Source organism: Chaetura pelagica, unplaced genomic scaffold, assembly GCF_000747805.2.
Source record: "Chaetura pelagica isolate M959 unplaced genomic scaffold, ChaPel_1.0 scaffold112, whole genome shotgun sequence".
Classification (NCBI taxonomy): Eukaryota; Metazoa; Chordata; class Aves; order Apodiformes; family Apodidae; genus Chaetura; species Chaetura pelagica.
In genome coordinates, this window is record NW_009952798.1 from 3,284,039 (window position 1) to 3,306,052 (window position 22,014).

The 22,014-nt window shown below is 50.6% G+C and overlaps 1 protein-coding gene across 1 annotated transcript in view; it reads right to left on the reverse strand.

Moving 5' to 3' along the window:
* Positions 1–22,014, reverse strand: part of CDH23 (cadherin-related 23) — a 188,905-nt gene that overhangs the window by 79,634 nt on the left and 87,257 nt on the right. The window contains exons 9-12 of the mRNA XM_009994895.1: positions 14,368–14,480; positions 11,854–12,042; positions 3,273–3,422; positions 2,157–2,315 (exon numbers count right to left, since the gene is read on the reverse strand). Coding sequence (XP_009993197.1) covers positions 2,157–2,315; positions 3,273–3,422; positions 11,854–12,042; positions 14,368–14,480 — 611 coding nt within the window. The remainder of the gene's footprint in view (positions 1–2,156; positions 2,316–3,272; positions 3,423–11,853; positions 12,043–14,367; positions 14,481–22,014) is intronic.

A 22,014-nucleotide genomic window follows, 5' to 3' on the forward strand; every position in this document is an offset into this window, starting at 1 on the left:
TCCCTGCTGGCTGCCTGCACTTTGGGTTGTTTTACACTTGATTTATACGTGTAACAGGCAATGTTTCTCTGCTGTCACTGACATTAGGAGCCGAAACGCCGCAGAGACGGGTGGCCATTTGTCACAGCAAATGAAGTCTGCTTGCTCTGTTTTTTTTCTTTCCTTTCCATTTTCAGCTGGCCAAGTAGAAGGCAGTGGGGAATGGGTGGCAGTGAGAGGTGTGCTTGTTGGGCAGGGCAGTCTCCCTGCTCTTCCCAGCACACACAGCCAAGGGGGGCAAGCGGGGAAGCTCTTACTGAAAGATGGGCAACTAACCCAGGGTCTTCTGGGCTGCCAGGAATAAATTCTCCTCCTTCCCCAGGACATGGGGCTGGGCAGAAGCCATCTCCCTTTTCCTTGGTCCCCTGTGGTTTTAATAGCTCACCTCCCCAGTGGCATTGCTTCTGCAGGGAAGCCTCCTGCCATTCTCCAGCCACTGCTCACTCAGCCCACACGCTCCCCTCTTCATCCTCATCTCATAAACCCTTTCTTGCTTTGTCCTTGGCACCTTGGGAACCCATTGCCCCTCCAAACCCACGGCAGAAATTCTGCACAAAGGGGTGTTTTGCAGCCCTGAGCAAGGGAGAAACCAATACAAGTTCCCTTTCCATGGGGACATCATTCAGCAGCCACCAAAGAAGCAGGTACTCCATGTGGCTGGCCAAGCTTTCTTCAAAAACTCATCCCAGAATTACCCACAAAGAGGTCCCAGGCAAGCAGAAAAGAAAAAAAAAGAGGAATTTTCTCAGTTAGGAAAGCAGACTTTGTCTGATGGGGCAGTTGGAGAGGCCCCACACAGATGGGCAGTGCTGTGGAGGGGAGCAGGGGTTTGCACCTTGAAGGCAGCAGCAGGAGGAGCTGGTGCTTTACGAGTGTGGTTAAAAGTTTGGGATCAGCCTGGGAGGGCAATCTGGATTTCAGCCCTAACTGCATCCATGCTGATTTATCAGAGAAGATTCAACTTCTGGCATCCTGCATTCACTCCAGAACGCTGGCATAGCTGGAAGTTGGGAAAGGAGACTCAGTAACAATCTCATTGTTCAGTGCCTGACGGCCTGACTAGCTCAACATCTGCTTGAAATATTAATAACTGTCAGATGGGAACAGCTCGGGGGCTCTACAGAGTTTCACACCATCTGTTTGTAGAGTAAACACACTTAGGCAGAGGCACATGCACCCAAGCCTTTTGTCAGGGCTTTTATTCCCTGGATTGGCAGGCTGCTGTGGGTGGGAGACCAGGGGATGTGTCCTGGGGGTCAGTAGGGCAGCTGGACAGGGAGCCAAGCAAATCCATCTGCAACTAATGATAGCAGAAATACCACCCCCAAGCCTAGCAGGGGTTTTGATATTTCCCCTCCCAGAGAAGCTTCACTTCCCATTTTGATGGTTGCTCAGCACCGGATTTTGTTCTGCTTCCTGCTGTGCCCAACAACTGACACCCATGAACATCTCCCTTGCACCCTGGGAAACCTGTCATCTACCCAGGGATTTTGGGTGCTTCTCACTACCATCACCACCTCTGTTCTGCTGCCAGCCATTTAATACCATGCTCAGCTAAATACAATCATTCCCCTCTTTTTCCATCCTGAACACTTTTCGCAGCTCAACTGACCTGGGTTTGCTGGAGGAAGACCATGGGCACCACAGAGCAGGGAGAAAACCCACACTTAAAGACCAGTGTTGGGGCTCACTCTCACTGATGAAGGGACCAAGTCCATTAGGTACCACAGCATCTTTTCCCATAAGAATTAAGGGAAGAGAGAGGCAGTGAATAGATGACGGAACACAAGCCACGTACCCAACTGAAATACTCACTGGATCTCACACAGGGAGGAGGAGGGAGACAACACAACCACTCGGGACCCATATCTGCAGGAGAAGCTGCTGTTTGCAGGTGAGACCTTTCAGTGCAGGACTCTCCTTGGGGCTTCTGGTGTGGTGGGAACCACACACGTATCTTTCAGAGACCAGGAAGGCCCGTGGGAGGGCTGTACCCCACCGCCAGCACCTCACCCGTCCCTCGCAGGCTCCAAAGCCTAGCTCTCGGTGCCAGCACCGCAAGAGCCACATGCTCACCAAGGAGATGTGGCAGAGAGAGCCAGGATGCTTCTACTCACGTGAACCTGGAGGACAGTGGTGCCCACGGTGGCGTTCTCAAAGAGGCTGACATTGTACAGGGCCTTGCTGAAAACAGGGCGGTTGTCGTTCTCGTTGATGAGGTTGATCTTCACCCGTGCGAAGCCGACGTGGTCCGGGACGCTCTCGTTTGCAAAGAGCTGGGGCAGAGGTGGGAAGCAAAAGGGGAGGAGGTTGGAGGCACCTTTTGGGAAGCTTGGGAGAGTTTTCTCTGCTCTTCTTTTTCAGAAAAAAAATACCAGGGGGGGGGGGGGGGGAATAAAAAACGCTCCCCTGAGCTCCCTCACCAGGTGAGCCAACTCGGGGCCAACTACCAAAGCAAAGATGCTCAAAGAAAGGAAAGAGCCCCTTCCCTCCCCCTTGGAGCTGGCTCAGCTCCAGCTGACCTCAGCTCTTGGGAAAGCCAAACACCCTGCACCATGTGCCCCAATGAGCCCTGGTTTCTGCCCTGCAAAGAGGAGACCCAGGATCTGCCACTTTCAGCAAGGGTGGGAAGCTTTTGCTCATCTTTCACCACAATGAAGCTCCCTCTAATACCTCTGGTGAGGCACGAACCTGCTTTGCCTTCCTGGAGAATTCACAACTCAGGCAGAGAGCAGGATGAAACTGGAGCAGGAGGCTGGGGAGAGCTTTGATGCCTGATAGGTGCACTTAAAACCAGGTTTTATGCCCTAGAAAGCTTCCACAGCCTTGTGACATAGCAAGGGGGAACATGCTCTGCCTACACTTTTGCAGCTGAGCCTTTGGCTGTTGGAAGGAAAGAGAAGGCACAGAGCAAAATTCTTCCCCAGCTCCTCCTTTTCCTTTTTTATTATTTCCATTTCTTGGCCATTTTGTAATGCTCTGGAGTTGAACAGGGTGGATCAGAGAAAGAGAAGCCTGGGGAGTGGTCACTCCTAGGTCACTCTTAGAAATACAGACAACCCATGGAATCACGGCATCATTTTGGTCAGAAAAGACCTTGAAGATCACCAAGTCCAACCTTTAGCACCAAGGCCACCACAGAACCATCACACCCATCAGCATCACACCCACCCGTGGCTATTCAATCCCTCCAGGGATGGTGGCTCCACCACATCCCTGGGGAGGAGCCTTACTGAGAATTCGTAGCGAGGAATGGTCTCGAAGTCCAGGGGCACCGCCACGCGCACCCGGATGTCTGCCTTCCCCTGGATGGAGGTGGGGGAGATGATGAAGTGGTTGGAGTTGTTGCCCACCAGGTAAACCTCAAAAACGCTGTTGGGTCCCTGGGGAGGGAGAGAGAGAGAGAGAGGAAGGTGAGCAGTGACCAAGAGCCTGGCACAGACGCAGGGTGAGGCTGTGGGCACCTGGTGCCAGCCTGGGGGGGCAAGTGTGAGACAGAAGCATTGGCCCAACTGCCAAGCCTGGGCATTGGGTGCAAACCTGCCAAAACCAGCAGCTTGGGCACAGCCCTTTGCCTTCAGACATGTAAAAAATGCAATTACTGGAGAGGCAGGGGAGCGTTTCTCTGCTTGGCTTTGGTTAACTGAGTCATGGGGCTTGGCACCGACCTTAAACGCTCTTCGTTGTGTTTTATTACACTTGCTGGCTGTACAATGCATATGATTTCTATAAATCTGCTTTCCATGTGCACCCGTTTTGTACAAAATCCATGTGCAGATGAAAGGAGTGCATCCCTGGGATGAAGCTGCATAGCACACGGCTGGAGGGAAGATCCCTTCTGCTGGTTCGAGCTCCAGGCACAGCCTAGGACACCAGGCACTGGGATTTCATCATCTTATGCTGGGGGGGCATGGCATGGGTGCCTCTCCCAAGCAGAGGGCTCTTTCCAGCAACGAATCTCAAACTGGGAACTGCAAAACTCCTCTTCTCCCAGGTGTTGGCTGGCAAAGCAGCAGGAGCACTGAGCTGCCCACAGCAGCATTTCAGGCCCCTCTCCCCCGGGCACAGCACCCCTTCCCAGAGCACAGCCCAGCAGAGCACACGAAGAGCGAGTCCAGAATCTGCCAGAGCTGAATTTCCAATTTTCCCCGAATGATCTCCCTCCTATCAGGAAAAAAGGGACCAATTAAATGCACCAAGGGGCACTAATAGCAAAAGCTGGCTAAGCGTGACTGCCGAGAGCTGGTGACACGAGCAGAATCCCTGCTTGCCCTCCTCCTCCCCGCACCCCCTGGAAGCCAGAGGGCAGGCTGAGCACCTCTGGCAAAGCCAAAGGTGCAGGAGCAAGCTCTGGGGGCACCCACAGAGCCTCACAAGCAAGTTCTGAGGGCACCCACTGTCCCAGAAACCCAGCAATACTCTGCTGGGCTGAGCGAGCACCCCTACCCAGGGAACAAAAGAGACCCATCTCGGGGCAGGCTTAGCTCCCTCCAAAAGCTGTTTTGCTGGCAAACTGGGATGTGCCAACCCGAGCACGAGTGAGGGATGCTCCCCAACTCCAGCACACAGCCTGGGAGGGAAGGAGCAGAGGATATGGGGAACGGCACAAGGAAGCATGACTCCTCGTGCCGTTATTTCAAACCCCATCCTTAAGATGCCAATTTATAGCAAACAGCCACTTCCCACCAGCCGCAAAAAGCCATTTCATGGAGGAATTTCTGCCCAGCTCTGCTGCCAAACCCTGGGTGTCTCTCCCAGGGCCTGGTGCCCTCCCCTGCACCTTCCACGGTGGTGAGATGTGACAGATTTTTCTTGGAAGGCAGAGAGGAGCAAGTTTGTTGGAGGCACCAGATGAAAGTTGAAACATCAAAAGAAATCCAAGCATTTGCGGGAAGAAAGCTGAGTGGATTAATTCCTCTCCAGCTGGGGACAGAGATCAGCCTCCAGATACCCACCATCCCTCATTAGCAGCTCCTCGAGTGCCTCAGTCTCCCCACGTGAGGTCTGGAGAAGGGGAATGCATCTGCCTGTCAGGAGGGATGTTGCTGCCAGTTGTCATTTATCTGTTTATTCAGCTATTTATTTTTTTGTTTCTGCCCCCATGCTGCTTTCCTTGCTCCCAGTTCCCAGAGCCCACGAGCCCCCTGCGGATGGCTGAAAGCACATCTAAATATTCACATTGTTATCAGCTGCCCAGCAGAAGGGGCTGGCTCAGCCCAGCTCACAGCTACTACCCCCCAAACTCCAGAGGAAGCCACAGGAAGCTGCTAACATTTTTTTTTCCTCACCCCTTCCCTACCTGCTCCTGCCACCCAGAGCAAAAAAAGATGGAACTGAAATGTGCTTGTGAAGAAGAAAAACAAGAGCTGTCACCCCGGGCTCACAAAGGTCTGCCCAGCAGGGGCTGGCTCAGCCCAGCTCACAGCTACTACCCCACAAACCCCAAGGAAAGCCACAGGAAGCTGCTAACATTTTTTTTCCTCACCCCTTCCCTACCTGCTCCTGCCACCCAGAGCAAAAAAAGATGGAACTGAAATGTGCTTGTGAAGAAGAAAAACAAGAGCTGTCACCCCGGGCTCACAAAGGTCCTGGTGTGCAGAGGTGGGCTCTGGGCTGAGAACCATCTCTTTGTGGTGCTCAGGTGGTGCACGACCTGCCCTACCTGCTCACTTTCTCTCCTCCAGCCCCTTCTCCCCCAGCTCCTGCACCCCTCGAGGTTGTTCCTGTGGCTGAAAACGACCTGGCTCCTTCGCCTCCCTTCAGAGGCATAAATTAAATGAGCAGCCTGCCAAAGCTTAGCAGCCCTACCATAATAAACCCGTCTGCACGCACCCTCCCGTCCAAAACAAATTGAGCCATAAAGAAAGGGGCTCCAGAGGGAAGTTGTGCTGCTGCACAAAGCTGGGATACAAGCCACACGTTTCCCAGCTCATCCCGTGCCAGCACACGGGGCCGGCGCTTGCTGGGGCTTGGGGCTGCTGCCCTCTGCCTCCTGCCTGGCAATCAAACCTCTCCCCAGCCCTAGCTGGAGCCACAACTGATGGCAATTTCATGTCAATTCAGCTAAAAGACAATGGGAGCTGCAGTTGGGCATAATTATGACTCTGCTCCTCGCCTGCGTTTCCCTCGGAGCGGGTCGAGAGGAGCCACAATGCCAGCATCAACCTCATGCTGCTGCCCAGCTTGTGCAACACTGACCCCTGACTGATTGACCCAAAATGCTCCCTAGTTGGACCATTTGTGACCGGCCCGTTTGCCACCCGCGCCTGCACAATACCCCTCTTCAATCCCAGGAGGCTGGAGCAGAGGGGCAACTGTCTCTGGGCACAGCCAGAGACAAGGACCGGCTGGCAAAAGGCAGAGGCTCAGGTGTAAGGCTCTGAGATGCCAGGGGGTGGGTACATATGCCCCCCTGAGGTCCCAGGGGACATGGGACCTGCTCGTGCACCTGCTATGAACCATGGCCAGAACTCTGCTTCCCCAAGCTGGTTCACCACAAAACCCTCCTCAGCTCAGGAGGTCAAAGCTGCCACATCAGCTCTTCCAGCACTGGCTGAGGATGGAACATGAGCTTTATCCCTGCCTTTTTTCACCCAGCATCACCCACTGGCTTCTTCCATTGCTTCTGCTCCCTCTTAGCCCCCTTCCCTCATGGGAGTACACGTGGAAATCATTCAACCTTCCACCAGACAAAGAAAGTATTTAGCATCACTTACGCAAGGCTAAGCAAAAAATCCATGTAAAAAAAAATAGACAACCTAGACAAGCAAATAGCCCTTCCTCAACAAAACTGCCCTGAAATCAGTGAGGTGCTCAGGTTGCTTGGTGGCCTGCAGTCGTTTTCAGCCCTAATTTGTGAAAAGCAGCCTGGGATCCTCAGTTCTCCACTGTTTACCCTGACTCGGTACAAGGCTGCCTGTGATTCCTCCAGCCCTACCTCAACTCCAGCTTGCTTTTCCAAAATGGAGATCCATGCCTTTCTGAAGCACAAAAACCAGTTGAACTCCAGCTTTCCTCCCAGCCACTTCCCAGGCAAGGGCTATTACCTACAAAAAGCTGACAAATGTTTAATATCCCTCATCCTGGCAAGTTTGCAAAGAAAGGAAAGTACTGAAAGTTCAGGAGGGATGGAGGAGGAAGGTGGGGGAAAGGGCATTTTATTTTTAAAAAAAAGCAGCAATTAGTGCCTCTTTGTATGGTTTTGATACCTTGTGCCCCGTTCTAGGCACAGACAAATAATGCTTAATCCTTCCTTAGAAAACACAAAGCATAAAGAGGCTTATTCTCTCCACCCACTTCAAGACATTTAACTGAAGTGCTCTGCATAGCCCCTCCAGAGTCACCTCCCTCTCTCTGGCTGCCCAGCCAGCCAGCTCAGGCTCCCAGCACCCATCCCTCACTCCCAGCACCCATTTTTCACCCAGCACCCATTTTTCAGCCAGAACCCAAGCACCACAGCATCCATGACCCATCCAAAGGTGCAGGCCCTTGTCCCCTGCATCCCTAATGACCTTGCTGGGGTTGCAGGTGATGCAGGATGCCTGGAGCAAAATGCTCCCCAGCCTTTCCCATCCTCCTCCCAGTGCTGGCAGCCCTTTTCTTCTGTCTGTCTGTCCTAAGTGGCAGTCCTTGCCTGCTTCCCACCTCTCGGAATCCTCTCCTTTCCTGCTCTCCCCAGGTTATCTGCTGAATTCCACACACGGCTGCACAGACGGGATCAATCCGAGGCTGCCTTGCCTTCAGCTTATCTCTGCTCCAAATGATTGATTTTCCCTCTTTAAGGGTAATTTGCTGGCGAATTCCATGTATTGCAAAAACCCCTGTGCAATCTAATTCAGGCCGACTGGCAGCTGGCACTTTTGGGAGAGAATACTCCAGTGCTGTCAGTGTCCCTTTGCAGTCCCTTGCTGTGTAGTTGGTATTTATAGTGCGTGTGTCTGTCGTGTGCATATATATGCTAAGGATGATTCATATATTGCACCTGCACACGCCTGGGCATGTACAATACCCCTCTGCAAGTCTCTGATGTGGCTTTGTGCAACCAATATTCTGTATTCCCACAGCCTGGGTTTTCCTTTTCATTCTAAGTTCCCCAGTTGATCTTCCTCCTTACCCTTATTTTGGAGAAACGTTTTGAAACAGTTGGAAAATGTGAGCTCATCATCCTGGTGCTTCATACAGTCCCTGCCCTTTTCTTCCTCTTCAGTCAACTGTGGCAAGGAAAAATCAAGGGAAGAGGTGGAGGAGATAGTTTCCCTGCCTTGCCCTGGGAAAGTACAGCAGGGATTTTGCAGCAATGGGAAGCTTAAGGAGGGAATGCTCTGAGAGCTGCCCTGCTCCTTCTCCCTTGTCTTCTTCTTAAAATCCTGCATCAAGCCACCAAGCTGTAAAATACCAGGATATCCCCCATCTCAGCCAGCCCTGAAGCAGCAGAGCCTGAACTAACCAGCCCTCCCAATGAACACAAACTTATTTAGCTTATTCTCAACCTGGAAACAAATCTCGCTGCAGAAGTGGCTTTAATCTTCTGTGTCATACACAGGATTTATTCACACCCTGCTGATCTATTGCCATGAGAAGGAGAGGAGAACCCAACCCCAGCCTGGGAGGGCATTCTGTAATGTCCAGTTGTCTACAGACTCAGTCTAAATCCTGGGAAACCTTCACAGATTTTCACACCTAGCTCTCAAACTTCTTTGGAAAGTTAATCAAGTGGTTTGCTGTCTATCTGGCAGGGAGGGAGACTCAGCTGCACAGAGGTTAATGCCTTTTTTCTTGGTTCACAGAAGCCCATGTCCAAAACCCATATATGAACCCAGTGCAGCAACTTCTCCAGTGCTGAAGCGTTTTTGATAAGAGTGCAAAAAGAAGAACAAGCTGAACACCTCTTGGCTGCACCCTGAATCCACAGCTGGGGTCACCTTGGCTTCACCTGGGTGCATCCTCTTGAGATGCTCTCCATCCCAGCTCCCACTCCCAGCTAGCTCCTCTTGGAGCAAGGCCCTGACCACATTTGAGGGGCGTTTGCAAGGGACAAACTCAGAGGAAAGGGTTTCTCCTTGGAGACACCCCACTTTGGTACCTTGACTGAGACATCAATGCCAGCCTAGTTCCTGCAACGCACTTAAATCCAGAGGGAAATTCAAGTGCAAGCTTTCAAGGGCTGTCTTGTGTGCAACATAAATACATTTTAAGTGCTTTGCTGAATCATTTAATCTACCTCCTTCAAAAAGCAATCATCTAAGTTTGTGCAAAACACACCAGAAGAAAGACCCAAACGCCACCATTTAAAAAGGCCACGTGGGCCTGCTTACAAAACACCTTCTTGTTTAATGGCCTTGACAGCCCACACAAAGAGTTTTAAGAGCCTTTCCCCAGCTCTATGAAGGCAAAACCAGAGTGTGATGGCCAGCAGGTTCCCAAAAGCCACCAAACCCCTCGGGACCCCTGCACGGGGCAAGGTTCAGGCTTGGGCTGCTCTGTCCACATAGGGCCTTAAAAAGTGTGAGGTCTGAAGGAACAGCCTCAACATGTGCTGGAGAATGAGGCTGGATTGCCTGGTTCAAGAAAGAAATCAACCTGCCAAGGGGACTTAATAACATAGGTTGGGGGACAGGAGAGAAAACTCGAGCAAAAATCATCTTCCTGAAGACTCTAGCTTTGATTTCATGTGTCTCTATCCATCTGCTCTAGTTATGCATTGAGACATGTATAATTCTCTGTTTGTTTTCCTTTGCCCCTTACACAAATGAATCATGTCATCTCCAGCATGAAGGCCGTGTTGGCAAAATAGCTTCTGTCAGCCACGTCCTCAGTCACATCCCTGCCTGAAGACCCAGATCCTGGCTGTCCCATCCCTCCACCCCTGCACCCCGAGGGAGCTCAGGGAGCCTGACAGCACCTCAGCTACCTCAGATCCAGATGGTTTGGAAAAGCCTGGCAACTCTCACGAGGTACTTGAGCAGCCAAAACACCACTGTCAGGCATCCATCTTCCCTTTCTGCCAGGTTTTTTACCACAAGTTTTTTGGGGGGTCTGGGGACTCCCATAAATCCACTGCCCAGGAAGCAGAGCTGGAACAAGCCCAGCTGCAGATGCAGCCCCACATCTCTTTCACAACCCGGGTGTCCTCTCCCCGTTTCTTTCCCTCTAAGTGCTACCTGGATGCTTAATCAAGTTCCACGAGGGGAAATAAGAAAGATCCACCACAGGATAACACAGGAAAAAAAACCACCCAACCCCATTGCTTATAACTTTTCTCCCTCCAGCTGTTCCAAGACATCAGCTCTCCTGTTCTTATCAGCGAAAATAATGCCACGGTCAAGGCAATCTGTGCTAATATGATGGTCTCCAAAGACACATCCAGCAAAACTCCTTCAGACTCCCTTAGCAGAAGAGATCCTCTCTCAGCAGTTTTTAAAACCTCAGCCATTTCTTTTGGGGAAGTCTCGAGAAGTGAAAGAAACACACCAAAAGAATGAGTCTATTTTTTGCTGGCGTGGTTGGGAAGGCAAGGCTGGGTTGTTTTTTTTTTTTCTTCTCCAGTTTTAAAATTAGCAAGGCTGAGAAGTGAATTCTTGAATGGGAGTCACTCCAGTAAAATGAGCTTTTAACCAGAAATTATGACAGATCCTTCATCCTTCTGGCACCAACAGAAGTGTTACAATGCCCTTCAAGAACGGATCTGCTGACATCTCTCAGAGAGCACGACAGCACCTCTATTCAGAAACTATCCTCAGCATCCATCAAATCCATGTCTTCTTTATTAGCAATTGACATTTTTTCAAGAAAAAACAGTCCCTTTATCTGCTTAATGGCTCATCTGCACCTCTTCAGGCTGAACTCACGGATGGTGACATCATGTCACAAGGAGATTATTAGTTTTGTGTCATAATCACTTCACACGAAAAAATGGGATTTCTTGGTGGCTTTACAAGACCCAGTGAACTCCACCCAGGGCTGGGGAAAAGCAAACCAATCATTTCAGCCATCAAAGGTGATGCTGAGAAGATGCTAATTTTGATAGACCCAGCAGGATTTCATGGGGAGATGTTCTGTTTCATATCCCTCATTGCCTTCACATCGTTTACCTGAAGCATCAGGAAACCATCCTGATGATGCTATTTCTTCTGGCAAACCCTCTTCCCTTTGTCAGCCCAAAGAGGAACAGGGATTGCAGGAGCCTGGAGCCAGAGCCTTTCCCAGAGATTTTGGGAAGTTCACCATGAGGTGTCAGCACTTGTTTGAAGCAGACACCAGGCAGCACGGTGGGGTTGGAGGGTGTGGGAGCACAGAAGCAGCCAGACACCAACTGCACAAGTCAAATAATCAGAGTAATTGAAGGCTGCAAGCCCAGGGCTGGGAAACATGCTGCTGCTCAGCATGGACTGGGAACAAACAGAGGCTCTATTAACACCAGAAACAAGCCTCCAATGCTCCCAGCTCAATTGCAGCAATGAACTGGTGTCCCCTTCTTCCATGCCTCCACCAGCCCCATGTTAGCCAGTATCTCACCATAGAATCCCAGACTGGTTTGGGTTGGAAGGAACCTTAAAGATCTAGTTCCAACCCTCCTGCCATAGGCAGGGACACCTCCCACCAGCCCAGGTTGCTCCAAGCCCCATCCAACCTGGTCTTGAACACTTCCAGGGATGGGGCAGCCACAGCCTCCCAGGATATCCTGTTCTCCTGACAGCAGCAGGGCATGTCCAGTCTTCACAGGTGAACGGGTGACTTTGCACCCCTTGGAAACCCCAGTTTCAGTGCAACCCTACGAGGCACGGACAGCACCCCGGGTGGCAAGGGATACCTCACCTCATCTTTGTCCTGCACCTGGATGTAGAGGGGAAGGGCAAAGCCCACCTGGGCCAGCTCTGGGATGGACACACTGTACTCGGAGCTGTTGAACTCGGGCGCGTTGTCGTTGATGTCGATGACCAGGATGTTGAAGGTGGTGGTGACGGTGGCGTTGGAGGGCGTGCGGTCGTCGTTCAGCTCTGTGGCCTGCAGGGACAGAAGGCAACAGGGCAGCCTTTATTTTTCAAATAATAAACCTGAAAGAAGGTGCACAGGCCCAGAGTAGACACTCTTGCAGCTTTTGCTTCCTCTGCTTTGCCAAAGAAACATTCTCAGCTGGCTCTGCTATTGCTTCTCAACCCTGACCACCTTTCCACACCACTGACCCACTAACTCACCCAGCTCTTCCATCACCCATGTCTCAGACCCACAGCACCCTTGCAAACCTTCCCAGGGGTGGAACACTACCCTTGGGGTGGCTGTGGCCACGTTCTCACTTGCATGCAACAGGTTGTCAGGACTCAGAGTCACCCTGGGGGGTGAGGAGGCAGCTTCCCTGCCAGAGACATTTGACACCAGAACAATACACCTTGTGAGATGTGAGAGACAGTCCTCAAAATAGGGGAAGCCACAAGGGAGCAAATGGTGTTCCAGTAGCCTCTCCTAGGGAGAAAGGCTGAGAGAACTGGGGTTGCTCAGCCTGGAGAAAAGAGGGCTCCTGGGAAGCCTTAGAGCACCTTCTGGTACCTGAAGGGGCTCCAGGAAAGCTGGGGAGGGACTCTTGACAAGGGCAGGGAGGGATGATGAGAGGGAATGGTTTCAAGCTGAAAGAGAGGAGATTTAGATTGGATATTAGGAAGAAATTCTTTCCTGTGAGCTCAGGCTGCCCAGAGAAGCTGTGGCTGCCCCATCCCTGGCAGTGTTGAAGGGCAGGTTGAATGGGGCTTGGAGCAACCTGGGCTGGTGGGAGGTGTCCCTGCCCTTGTCAGCAGGGAGGGATTGGAATTAGATGATATTTAAGGTCCTTCAACCCAAACCATTCTATGATTTTCTCCTCTGCCATCTCCTGAGGTGTGACCAGGAGCAGGGAGCTCACCACCACAGCACCCCTAAAAGGACAGAAAACTAGGGCAACAGAGGAAAACATGATTTAGACCTTAAAATAGGTTTGGCAACATGTGTCTAAATCCAGAGCTGAATCGTGACTCCACATCACACCTCGGAAGGACCTTAATTTTGCTTTCCCAAAGAGTGCAGATTTTCCTGCCAGAGAAGCAAGACTTGTAAAGCAGCCTTTTGAAGCAGAGTCCCCTCCTCTTGTCCTTTGGATCATCTTGCTTTGCTGTGGGCACAGAAAAGCAAGGCTAACACGACCCACACGGCTTATTGCTATTCACCACTTCTGCACACACCAGCAGAACAGGCTGATCTCAACAAGGAGCAATCCAGCTGTATTTTCACTGCATGCTCCAGGATGAGAGAGCAGCAGGGAACATTTTGGGTCCTGGTGATGTGGGACACAGGGAGCTGGCATTTGCAAGAGGAGGCAAAGTTTGTGGAGAGAGAGTTTGTAGCTGGAACTCCATGAGCACATGCAGGAAAGTGGGCAAGTTTTCAGGTTCACAAACCTTCTTGAGACTAAACAGATAATTTTGTCCCTATTAAAAACAGTCAATCCTCCCTCTCCTGTTTTCTACTGCATTCAAAGTCTCATGTGCCCATACCAAGAGATACCAGGGATGGATGTGGATTTCTCCCCCATACCACAGTGTGACCTGCGCCTGGGACCAAGGGGCGTAATTTCTTGTCCCTTTGCCCCCCCAAAAAAAGTTGCACTTGCCAAAAGGAGAAGGAGATGTGTTGGCTGCTGCCCTCCCAATCAATGACCCTTCCTACAATGCTGATTTTTCCCCACCCCAGCCGAATCTATATTCTAAATGTGTTTCCAACCAGCTGTCCAGCTTGGTATTGATTTTAATTACAGGCCTGTGAGCAGAGCCCAGGAGCTGCTCTCTGGTGGGGCTGATGGGGCTAGAAGACCATGCTCCAGTGCCTTTCCTTGATGAGGAAACTTTCAGCATTGCTCTCTCCCTGTGCCACCACAGGTCATGCCCTGTTACTCTGCTGCCCAGTGATATAACAAAACATTCCCAGTTTTCTGGGGGTTTTTTTGGGGGAAAGGTGGGAAATAGGGCACAAGTGGGCACAATTCAAGTGCTTGGATGTAGATGTCTCATCCTATTTGCAATCCCAGGTGCCTGCAAGCTGCCAGCAGATAAAACACCAGGCAGATCTAGTTGGGAGACCGGGCAAGGCAGCAAAAATGACCTTCTACATCCATATAGAGGCAAGCAAGCTTGGACCCAGCCTGTTGAAACATCTCTCTTGGCTTGGCCAAGGATCAGCACATCGTGGTTCTGGATGCCCACAGGAGCAACATGTCCCAGGTTTGCACCTCCACCTTGAAGGAGCTGCCCCACAGCTTCCCAATCCTGCTCTGCCAGAGGGCTTCCTGGCTGGAGGAGCTCTCACCTTCACCGTGAGGATGAATCCAGAGCTATAGAAGGGGTTTTCCCTGTCCAGAGGTCCATTCAGGGTTAAGGCTCCACTGATGTAGTCCAGTGCAAAGATACTGTTGGTGTTACCTGAGAAAAATAACAGGCAGAGTGAGCACGAGCAGCTGGTACAGCCCATGACAAGCAGTACCTGAAGTACATGAGCCTCCTCCACCACCTGTCTCCATGCAAGGCTGGGCCTGGTGCTTGATAGGCAGGTTTTACTTGCTGGGTCAGGAGCTCCAAGGGGCTCTGCCACCCCTGCACAGTATCTCAGTGTGCTTTAAAATGTAGTCATAGCATTGTTTTTGTTGGAAAAGATGTTTAAGAACATCAAGAAAAGGTCCTCTCCTCTTCTCACCTGCCTCAGCTCAGAATGGTGCTTTCCATCCAACAGCTGATCCAGTCACAAATGCCACCAGCAACTGAATAATTTCCAAGGGGTTTTTGTTATTAAACTATGGTAGAGCTCAGCTGAAACTAGGGCTGAACCCAGGTGCTCCCCTCTGAATAACCACCTGCATCCACAGGGCACTGTGTCCCTGGGGTGGGCATGGCCTCTCTCACAGAAGACAAGAGTTGAGGGACATCAGTGCAGAGGGACGTCAGAGGGAGATGCCCACCAACCAAGTCATTCTTCACATAACAACTGGGAGATTAACTGTGGGACCTCCTGCCAGAGGATGCTGAGGATGATAGAAATCCACACTTATTTAATGAGAGATTGGAGAGGTTAATGAAAGAGAAGAGAAGAGAAGAGAAGAGAAGGGAAAAGGGAGGGAAAGGGAAAAGGGACAAAGGAGGGAAAGTGAAAAGGGACAAGGGAAGGAAAGGGAAAAGGGACAAGGGAAGGAAAGGGAAAAGGGACAAGGGAGGGAAAGGGAGGGAAAGGAAAGGAAAGGGAAAAGGGAAACCAATCTATCAGATAGCAGAGATGCCACCTGCAGCTCAGGAATTTTCTTAGCTGGACATATTTGGTGCCAGGGAGAGTATGAGGGTAAGTGCTGCAAGCACTTGCTCTGCTTTCATGCTCTTGCCAAGTATGTCGACCCCCTGCAGCAGGCTTGTTCTCCTCAACTTGAGCCAAATTTGGGCTCTGTGCTGGTCCTTACCTACAGGCAGCCAGACAGGGTGCCATGGAGGGCTGTGCTGCCTCCACCCAGCTGGACTCCTCCTCTGGAATTAGACACCCAGAGAAGATCAAGACAACACTTGAGCCTCACGGCCAGCAGATGCTGAGAAGATGGACATCCAGCATGGGGAATGCCCTTGTGACAGTCCCAGGTGCTCTCTCCATCAGCCAGACAAAAGAAAGCAGTTGGGATGTGGAGCCTGGGATACCTGATGCCAGCCCAACACAATACCAGGGCAGGCTGCTGAATTAGTGATGACCAAGGAAGTTATACACAGGCATATGGTCACCACACCACTCCCCTCATCATCTCCTGGGATGCAGAAACCCCTGATCCAGCCCCAAGCAGGAGCAAGGAAGCCCTGCAGTTAAGCTATATTCATCTCAGCCAAAAATAAAGAAACAAACAAAGAAAAAAAACCCCAACCCTGTCTTTTCAATATATCTCAGCAGGAGCAAAACACACACAACGTTTATCGTTCTGCTGGGAGGGAGCTGCAAGACAGATCTGCTGCAAAATAAAGTCACTTCCCATTGCCCAGCATCCCCCTCTTTCCCTTTCCAGCCCCTGTGCAACCATGATTGCATATTTTAAGGGATGGTCAAAGTCTCCAGATCTGGCTTTCCCCCTCCACTAAGGACCCAGAACCACCCTGGCCTTCCCCAGCCACCATTTCCCACCATCTCTTCTCTCTCCCAGAGCCCCAGGAGCTGTAACACCTTTCTCATCCATTATCAAGCTGTTATTTCTTCCTCTTGGACCAAAACCCTCCCATTCCTGTCCTTGCTTCTCTCTGTTCTCCATCCAAAATGACCCATTGATCGCTACCAGCTTAACAAACTGATGGGCAACAACTTCAGATGTTAACAGCAGCCTTAGTTTTTTTTAAAATCTAACATTCTCTGCCATAATGAGGTTCTCTTGTCTCCTCCTTTGGATCATTCCCCTCTTTTCACCTCAGATTCCCACCTTTGCTCTGCAATTTACAGCTGCCTCTTTAGGAGACATCTCGTGATGCCAGCTTGGAAGGACACCCCATGAGATGTGGACACACTTGTGCTGTGAGGCATTCACATGCTTCAGGATGCCACGTTGCCATGGCAAAGGTCATGCATCAGGGCCACCTTGGTGCACTCCCTCTGATAGAAAGGGTAATAAAATACCTTTTTACTCACAACATCCTGTCCTGCTAATCTGTAAACGTGGAAATCAACAGATTTTAGGGGAAATCGGTCAATAGGGCAGGAATTTGACACAAAGGACTAAAAAATAGTCCTGGGTTCCATGTCCTAAGATGGTCACACAATTCACAATTGACCACAGACATTTTTGGAAGGATGAAGAAGTAAATTATGGACCTAAATAGCCTCCCAGGCTGCAACTCACAGAGGTTTTTCTCCAGCTCAGCCTCCCCAGCACCTCTCAGGTGCATCTGGTGCCTCCTGAGGTGCCTTTTTGCAAGCAGACAATTGCAAATTAGCCTCAGAGGGCAAAGAGGTGTCTCCAAACTTGTCTCTCAGAGGCTTTTCCTCATTCCCTCCACAATCCCTCTCCAACCACCACTTAATTGTTCCTCTGACCAGTGATTCCCACTGAAGTGCTGCTGAACAACACATGTTCCTCCAAGAGAATTTCCTGTTACAGACAAGTGTCCTCTTCACTGGATAAAACACTGGCTGGATGGCCAGGCCCAGAGAGTTGTGCCCAAGTGGCCAAGAAGGCCAAAAGCATCCTGGCCTGTATCAGGAACAGTAGGGATTTGTGCCCCTGTGCTGGGTACTGGTGAAGCTGCACTTGGAGTACTATGCTCAGTTCTGGACCTCTCACTACAGGAAGGACATCGAGCTGCTAGAGTGTGTCCAGAGGAGCTACCAAGCTGGGGAAGGGTCTAGAGAACAAGCCACACCAGTTTGTTTTTTCTATGTGTTGACAGCTGGACTCTGCGATCTCAGAGGTCCTTTTCCACCATGATGACTCTGTAAATACCTTTCCATCCCTCCATCTTTGTGTGTGTACACGAACAGCAGCAGCTCCTACATCACCACAACCTGGCAGGGGATGGACCAACGTGGTGCCGGGTCAGGAGCAGTGGGATGGATCCTGGTAGCACATTCTGAGTGTTTTTTCCAGGCTCATTGAGGAATGGGTGGTGGCAAAGGCCTCATTTTGGAGAAACATTGCTATAAGGAGGGGTTTTATAGATGAGGGCCATAATGTTTAATTGTCCTCAGCCAATGCTCACACGGTTTAAAAAGGCCATTAAAGACACTGGCTCAAACCCAGGGGGAAAAAAAAAAAAGGGAAAGAAAAGACATGGATGTGTCCTCCTTCCTCCCTGTCCCTTTGAGCATCGTCCAAGCACGTAGGAGGGAAGAGATGCAGCTATTGCTGGGCTTTTGGTACCTGGGGGGGAAGGATGCCAGGAGTGGCTCCTGGTAAGAAGCTGAGAAGCTCCCCCTGCTCCAAAATCAGCCAAGGAGCCATTAGAGGGACAATAGATTAACCTCTGCCATTAACATAGGAAAGAACTGAGATAACCCCTGAGCAGAGCTGTGCTGGTGGTTGGTGAGGAAGAAGAGGAAGAAGACCCTCTGGAGAAGCAGGGCAGGAGTGTAAGGAATCCTTCTTCCTGAGGAGGAAGGAGCAGCAGGAACCACCAGCCTGTGAACTGACTCTAAAACCCATCCCCCTGTGATACTTGGGGTAAGGAGGGGGAGAAGCTGGGAACAAAGTGATTTGGGCCCAGGGAGGAAGGGAGGGGTGGGGGTAACATATACAAGCCCTGCTCTGGGTATATCTGTGTCCTGTGTGTGTTTGATGGGTGTGAAATTGAATTCTTATTTTTTCCCCAAGTTTGAGTCTGTGTTGCCCAGGACTTTAACTGGTGAAGAACCCTCCTTGTCCTTGGTCTCAACCCAGGAGCTTTGTCCTCCTCATCCCAGCGTGTGTGTGTGGGGGGAGTTTGAGCGAGCAGCCATGGGGCCATTTCTTTTGCTGTCCCCACCACAGCTGGGGAAGCAGATTCCCACACAGAGGAAAGTTTCCCCCCTTTTCTCTCCACCAAGGTCTGTTTGTATCAGGGAGCCACAACCTGGAGAGCCCCTGGACTTATTGAGCTGCTTGAACTCTGAGCGGATGACTTTCATGAGATGTGAAAGGGGAACCCATCACACACCCCCTGCTCTAGATAATTTATGAATCAAAATGTGCTCTGTCAGGGCTCCTCAGCACTGAAATAGATGCTGTTGGATGTGGTTCATAGAGTCAGCAACAGACACAGTTATCATCGTCTAAATAGTCCATCAGCTGCTGTGACCACCTCGCTGCTCTTCACCTTGAGATTTTGCCCCTGTGTGCTATGCAGGGAAGCACAGCAGGGCTGATAACCTGGCCCCACACTGAAACTCCTAGGGAACAAGTTATTCCCAAAGGAAAAGGGGTTATTACAACCTGAGCTTTGTTTCTTGGCTCTTTGTGAAATCAGGATGCTCTAGAAAGCAGTGCCTGTTCCTCCTGCTCTAACTCATCTTGGGAAAAAGTGCAGAGCCTTGGACCACAACCACCATCCCATGTCCTCTAAAAGGGGTTCAGTGACTCAAAGGGAGGGCAAATCACCAAGCACTGCCTGGCTTGGCTTTTTCCCTACCTGCCTCTTTCCTCTTTCCATGAACCTAACCCTAAAACCTGCTCTGGGACAGCAGTCAACAGCTGGATTGGGAGTCCAGACAGCAGAGCAAGGCCAGGAAAACTACCCTAAAATCTGACTTCATTCACTTCTGGAAATACAACTATTTAACTCTCCACATGAGGATTTTGTCCTAATAACCAGGGCACAGGAGCTGGATTTGGAGACCCACAAACCACCTCTCCTGCCTCTTCCACAGCAGTGAGCAGGTTCATCAGGAGCACATGGAAGAATTAGCCTGGAGAAGAATTAGCCTGGGTGAGAGGAGATCTTATTCAGGTCTATATCTAAAGGGCAAGTTTAAGGAGGATGGAGTCAGGCTCTTCTCAGTAGTGCCCAACAGTAGGACAAGGTGCAATGGGCATAAACTGAAACACAGGAAGCTCCATCTGAACATGAGGGAAAACCTTAGGGTGCCAAGGCACTGGAACAGGCTGCCCAGGGAGGTGGGGAGTCTCCTTTTCTGGAGGTGTTCAAAGCCTGCCTGGATGCAGTCTTGTGGAATGTGCTTCTAGGTGATCCTGCTTTAGCAGGGGTCTGGGCTAGATGATGTCCAGAGGTCCCTTCCCACTCCAGTGATTCTGGGAATGACACTAATATGCCTGGTAACAACTCTAAATTGGCTTTTCACATAAACCCCACATCACCAGTTCCAACACCTTTCAGAAAACCTTCCATTTCAGAAAGATATGAAAAACCATCCCAAACCCAGTTGTTTTCTCTAACCCCAACATGAACAGAGACAGCCACAGGTTCATCCCCTCCCAGTGGTTGCCAACATCTCGAATACACATTAAATGCCAGGAAGTTAAAAACAGTCCCAGAAATTAAACCAAAAAAAGAGATGCTTTTGTTTCATATTTACACATAAATGGGAATGTATAGTTTTAATTACTGAAGGCCATTTGCTGGGGGACCACCTGCCATGCAAACCATTATCCCAACTCTATCTGTTTCCAGTGACTTCTGGATTACCAGGGAGCCATGCCAACCTGATGACAAAGCCTCACTAGCTGCAAGGAGGGAGACAGGGAACAACTGAGCCAAGAAAAGAGGGGCTGTGGCTGTAGCCACCAGCTCTTCTTCATGCTATCTCACCCCCTTACACCAGCAGGGTGGAAAAACAGCCTTTGATGAATAACTTGGCATGAGGCACTTTTCCACCCATCAGTGTGTCCTCCCACAGAAATGTTCTGCTATGATGGCTGCCTTTAAATCACTCTGGAAAGCCCTCCCAGCAGGTGTAATTTAGGAGGGCTTTAACACTCTAGGAGTTCCCTGAGCAGTCCAAATGTGGCAAAAAGCCAGCACAACGTAGCCAACAGGCAAGAGGAACATGCAAATGAGCAGGTCCTATATCCAAGGATCCTCCCTGGTGTCCAGTTTAAGGGGCCTGGGGACATGGTTTGCTTCACTCTGCCTTTGGTATGAAGTCAGATCAAAATCTGAAGGGAGGTGTCAGCAGCTGAGACCTCTTTGGTCAGCCAACCTTGCCTTAAAAGTTCCTGCTGCACTTCCAAAAGGAAGTGTGTGTGTGTATATATATACATAATATATATTCACACACACACCTGTGCTGGTTTGGTTTGACAGGCTTTTTGGGATCAGGGGAGAGACAATAGATGCACTTCAGTGATTAACATACAAAAGGACTGTTAGAACACCTGAGCAGAGGGAGCTCTTAAAGAAAAAAGAAAAGCTGTGCTGGGCAAGCAGAGCGGTGCTGGGGGTTGGTGAAGAAGAAGGGGAAGAAGGTGCCCAAGCAGATGTTTCCCTGCAACCCATGGTGAGATGGCAGCTGTGCCTCATGGAGGAATGTGGTGGAACATTCCCTGAAGGTGTCAGAAGGGGTGAACTTGGCCAGTGGACTTGGTCTTGCTGCCAGTGGGCTCTGATTATGCAGCTTTGGAAGAACTTGGAGCTGAGTGTGTGTGGGGGAGTTGAGTGGCCAGCCATGTGACTGGTCTTTTGCTGTCATGTTGGGCCCAAACCACAACATCATTGTCAAGCCAGGCAGAAGAGATACAAGGAACCACAAGAACATCTTTGCTCCTTAGCAGGAAAACCAGAAGAAAGGCAGAAAACAGTTTTCTTTCCTACCCGCTTCCCTCTCGCTCCTGTAAATCGCACTTCAATTACATTGTGCAAACAATGATCTTTAATTCCTGCTTCCCTTGGGATGCACCAGCTTTAGGAAGAGAGTGCTTGGCCAGAAACTGCATCAGTCTCAAACAATCAACTCTAGAGGGGAAAAAAATTGCCCTGAGGGTTCGTGGGGAGCCCCTAAGGACCAGCTCACCCAACCAAAAGCCTTTTGCTCCCTCCTCTCCCTCCTGCAGGAATTCCCAGCCGCCAGGAAGACACATGGATTGTCCTTGTGCAAGCTCCCACTGCCCATCCATTACCATGCATGGAATGTGTCAGGCAGGCAGAGAACTGATGTTTTGAGGCATCCTGCAGAGCCCCAGGACCCTTTGCCCTGCTTTAACCCTTGGATGCCTGCCCAAGCAGAACACATCACCTTCACAGCTTCATGCCAGGAGATGGGAAGCCTCCTGACTGTCCTGGGAATAAACAAACCCCGAAGTTTAGGGCTAGCAAGCAAAGTGTGAGCCTGTGATCCTACAATACCTTTTCCTGACAAGAGCTTGCAGGCCAGAGTCCCCTCCTGCCTATTCATTAAGTTGCCACTTAATTCCCAATAAAAATCCTTCTCTTAAAAGAGCTAAAGGATTCCCCAGGCTGTGGGAGATGTGCAGCAGCAGCAAATGTGAAAACACACTGCTGACTGCAGGGCAGATCCTGC